This window comes from Rhinopithecus bieti, unplaced genomic scaffold (assembly GCF_001698545.2).
Source record: "Rhinopithecus bieti isolate Rb0 unplaced genomic scaffold, ASM169854v2 scaffold_20169, whole genome shotgun sequence".
Taxonomy (NCBI): domain Eukaryota; kingdom Metazoa; phylum Chordata; class Mammalia; order Primates; family Cercopithecidae; genus Rhinopithecus; species Rhinopithecus bieti.
Window position 1 is genome coordinate 2,270,252 of NW_016810766.1, and position 4,591 is coordinate 2,274,842.

At 34.3% G+C, this 4,591-nt stretch overlaps 1 protein-coding gene across 1 annotated transcript in view; it reads left to right on the forward strand.

The window, feature by feature from the left end:
* The window catches only part of LOC108542669 (adhesion G protein-coupled receptor L3), a gene marked incomplete at its 3' end in the record, with an annotated part of 115,669 nt that overhangs the window by 62,264 nt on the left and 48,814 nt on the right, over positions 1 to 4,591 (forward strand). Inside the window, exons 8-9 of the mRNA XM_017892774.1 lie at positions 1,879 to 2,087; positions 3,053 to 3,229. Of these exons, the coding sequence (XP_017748263.1) occupies positions 1,879 to 2,087; positions 3,053 to 3,229 (386 nt within the window). The remainder of the gene's footprint in view (positions 1 to 1,878; positions 2,088 to 3,052; positions 3,230 to 4,591) is intronic.

Here is a 4,591-nt window from a genome sequence, read left to right on the forward strand (position 1 = left end):
CCATAGTAGTTGGGGCCAGAAATAAGACATAGGGCTTGACTTTTTTAAATAAAGGAAAAATACAATTTTAAAAAGTGTGTTAAGAGACAATTCACTTCATAGAGGATTACATTTAAGAGACTGTCATAAAGGAAAAAAATAAGGTGGAAGGACTTGGTGACTTTGTGGAAACAGTGACCTTAAAATAACACGACAACTGAGTTTTAAGACAGGTAAAGATTGTGAATTCTTATGTGTTTTCCTTAACATTGCAATTGAGAAATAATTTACATACACTAAAATATACATTTAGCTTGAGGAAGCATTTAGCTTGGGAATTTGACAGTTGTACATTCTTTTATAATATCACAAAAGAAGGAAAATAAATATCTTCTGTACCCAGAAAATTTTCCCATGTCTTTTACCAGTCTTCTTATTCCCTCTCCTCACCTAATAAAACTTTCTTCTCATTACTATTTCTGTAGACAACATTTGACAGTCTTGTGTATTTTTTTTTTTTTTGGGACGGAGTCTCACTCTGTCACCCAGGCTGGAGTGCAGTGGCACAATCTCAGATCACTGCAACCCCTGCCTCCCGGGTTCAAGTGATTCTCCTGCCTCAGCCTCCTTAGTAGCTGGGATTACAGGTGTGTGCCACCACGCCTGGCTAAATTTTGCATTTTTAGTAGAGACAGGGTTTCGCCATGTTGGTCAGGCTAGTCTTGAATTGCTGACCTCGTGATCCATCCGCCTCAGCCTGCCAAAGTGCTAGGATTACAGGCATGAGCCACCGCGCCCGGCCAAAATTTGCCAGTTTTTTAAGACCTCATATAACTGGTATCATACAGTATATACCATTTTCTGTCTGAATTCATTAACCAGGCAAAATATTTTTAAGACTGTCTCATGATGTTCCATGTATCAGTAGTTTGTTCTTTATTGATGAATAGTATATTCTATTATGTAATATGGCATAATTTATTTATTCTCTTATAAATAATAATTGACTTGTTTCCAGTTTGGGACTGTTAAGAATAAGGATATATATCCACATGTATTGTGGTGGATATATGTTTTCACTTATCTAGGAAAGGTAGATGTATGTTTAATTTTATAAGAAATTGTCAAACATTTTTTCCAAATGGTTGAACTATTTTATACTACCACCAGAAGTGTATGAGAGTTCCGTTTCTTCCACATCCTTATCAACATTAGTGTGGTCAGTCTTTTCAATGTTAGAGATGCTTGTGGGTATGAAATGGTAACTCAATGTAGTCTTATTTTTTCATTCCCTAATTACTAATGATGCTGATCATTTTTCATGTGTCTATTGGCCTTTCCTTTATTTATTTTCTAAAGTGTGTATTTATGTCTTTTGCCATTTTAAGATGCCATTAATTTATTGTTGGATGGTAAAATTGCTGTATATATTAATGAATCTTATTTTTAAATGTATTTCAGTCTGCTTGTTTATTTTCTTAATAATGTATTTTGATAGATTTTGGTTTTGATAAAGTTTAGTTTATCATTTTATGATAAATGTTTTGGGGTCTTATTGAAGACATTCTTACCTTCTTCAAAGTTCAAGGATATTTTTCTATATTTTGTTCTAGAAGCCTTATGATTCTGGTTTTCATGTTTAGGTGTATGATCTATCTTAAATTTAGTTTTGAGTATGGAGTGAGATAGGGATTGAGGTTCATTTTTAAAAATAGTGGTATGTAGTTATTTTAGCATAATTTGACTTTTCTCTCCTCATAAATGGCTTGGTACTTTGGTTGAAATGAATGCTGAATTTTTTGTATGAATACATACTATATGGATTTAATTTTCTATTTCATTAGTACTAACTAATTTAAGTAGAATAGATAAACTAATCAGAGTTTGCATTTATTTTAGGAGAGATCAGAGTGGCCTTTGTCCTGTATAACAACTTGGGTCCTTATTTGTCCACGGAGAATGCCAGTATGAAGTTGGGAACGGAAGCTTTGTCCACAAATCATTCTGTTATTGTCAATTCTCCTGTTATTACAGCAGCAATAAACAAAGAGTTCAGTAATAAGGTTTATTTGGCTGATCCTGTGGTGTTTACTGTTAAACATATCAAGGTAAGAAAATGGCATATTAACTTGGGTGTTCATATTATCTGTATTTTTATAACACTGAACATTAAGTGTATTAATTTTATTTTTTCTATTTGACATATAGCAGTACATTATTTGTACAATATAGTGGTAATTTTTTTTTTCAGAAATAAGATTTGGAGGAGAATCATCCTTGTATTTGTAAATACTTATGGTGAAAGCATTCATAGATGGATTTATAAATGCTTCTCCATAACTAAAAAGACCTAGTCCAAGTGTAGAGATCTAAAATACGGCCGGAAAATCATAGATAATATTACAAAATTCTATTGTGTTTGGGATTCATGTGAGATGAATAGATTTTTAGCTTCTCTTGCCACAAAAACAAGAAAACAATGGGTAACTACGTGAGATGATGGATACGTTAATTTGCTTCACTTTGGTTACCTTTCTACTATCTACATGTATTTCATAACATTATGTTGTATACCTTAAATATTCACAATACTGTTTATGTTTTTTAAAGAAGAATAGGAGTACATTAAACAGAACTAGACATGGTTCTATATTTGATATTTCAAGCAATTATGTCCATGTGAATATATATTTTTGCATATATGCAAAGATTGAGGTTGTAAATTCAACAAAGATTTCTAAGGATCATCCATTCAGATGTTGGTTGTTAAGAGCAATTAACCTCTTTATTTTGCAATGTGTATTAATTAGTGTGATTTTGAAACATTGATATTAGTATATTATTTTACTGTTAATTTAAAAAAATAGTGCACTCGTCTCTAGTCAGAGGGAACAAACAACAGCATATATTCAGTTTCCCTTAGAATTGATGAGGCCCACTCATGAAAACACTGGTGGACATCTCTAAAAAAAGGGAACAGAATATGAAGTTGTATTATATGTAAAGAAAATGCCAACTTAATTTACATGATCATAAAATAGTTGTTGATTTTATGGATTTTTTTCCCCTGTAGCAGTCAGAGGAAAATTTCAACCCTAACTGTTCATTTTGGAGCTACTCCAAGCGTACAATGACAGGTTACTGGTCAACACAAGGCTGTCGGCTCCTGACAACAAATAAGACACATACAACATGCTCTTGTAACCACCTAACAAATTTTGCAGTACTGATGGCACATGTGGAAGTTAAGGTAAGATATATACCATACAATGAAAATGTTTTAGTACATAATATGATCACTAACTGTAAATAGTCCTAACTATATGGGCTCTCATATTTCAATGTTTTTCTACTTTCGTAGTAATTCTATTAAGGAACTCTCAATGTTCAAACCATATCCTTGTGGATGATTCAAAGAACTTGTTATCTCTTTTCCTATTATCAATATAGTTCTTAAAATTGAAGTTTGCTTAATAAACTTCCCCTAGTCTCCCTGTTATTTTGGATAATAAATATCGGACCATAACCTCATGAACAGGGTAAGATAGCACCCCAGGACCAAAGGCTAGTGGGGTTGGTTTAGATAGCTGGGACTAGGGAGGCGGAAAAGTAAAGAGCTATGCATAGGTTAGATACAGTCAAACTGACTCTTGGGAAAGAAACCCTCAAGCACAATACCCAGAGAATGGCAGTGCAAAGGACTTGGCATACCCTGACATAAGGAAATGGGTTCTGCCCATGCAAGAAGACATTATTCTAATTCCACATGATAGTTTCCAAAGTCAGAAACATGGCTGCATCAATTTCCTCCCAGTGTGACTAGCTTTCATATGGATAGTGGGTTGTCAGATGGAGTCTATGAGTTTGCAAGGGAAGGGAAGGTTGACAGGGTTTCAGGAGATCAACTCAAGCAGGATAACAGTAAAAGCTAGAAATGCAGTAACTATCAGATTTTAGGAGGCCTAGGCCAGGAAACAAAAAAACGCTAAGCAGGTCAGTGCATCAGTAGTAGGTAAGATTATTGCTAACACTGAGTAATATTAATACTCAACCTATAGAATTGTATGGGCTTGAAAACTTCAGGTTTTATTTCAAGCAAGATACTTCATGGCCAGAGATGTTTGAGAATGCAAACATCTTGCTTCCCTCATCACAATAGTTAAGAACTGAGGCTGACTCAGATCCACATGTTGGATTCCACCAATTGTTATTAGTTGGAAGAAGGTTATTAATAGATTATATACATTATGTGACATTAAAAATTTAATTTTTGGACTTTGAAACAAGATGCTCAACAAAAATAATACGTTTTAAATAAATATTGTATGTCTTAAACTAAACGGATAATGACATTTAAAATCTTAAAATAGGCTGGGCATGGTGGCTCACGCCTGTAATCCCAGCACTTTGGGAGGCCAAGGCAGAAGGATCACTTGAGGTTAGAAGTTCGAGACCAGACTGACCGACATGGCAAAACCCCTCTCTACTAAAAATACAAAAATTAACTAAGCGTTGATGCATGCTTGTAATCACCCCTACTCGGGAGGCTGAAGCAGAAGGATTGCTTGAACCAGGGAGGCAGAGGTTGCAGTGAGCTGAGATTGCACCAGTC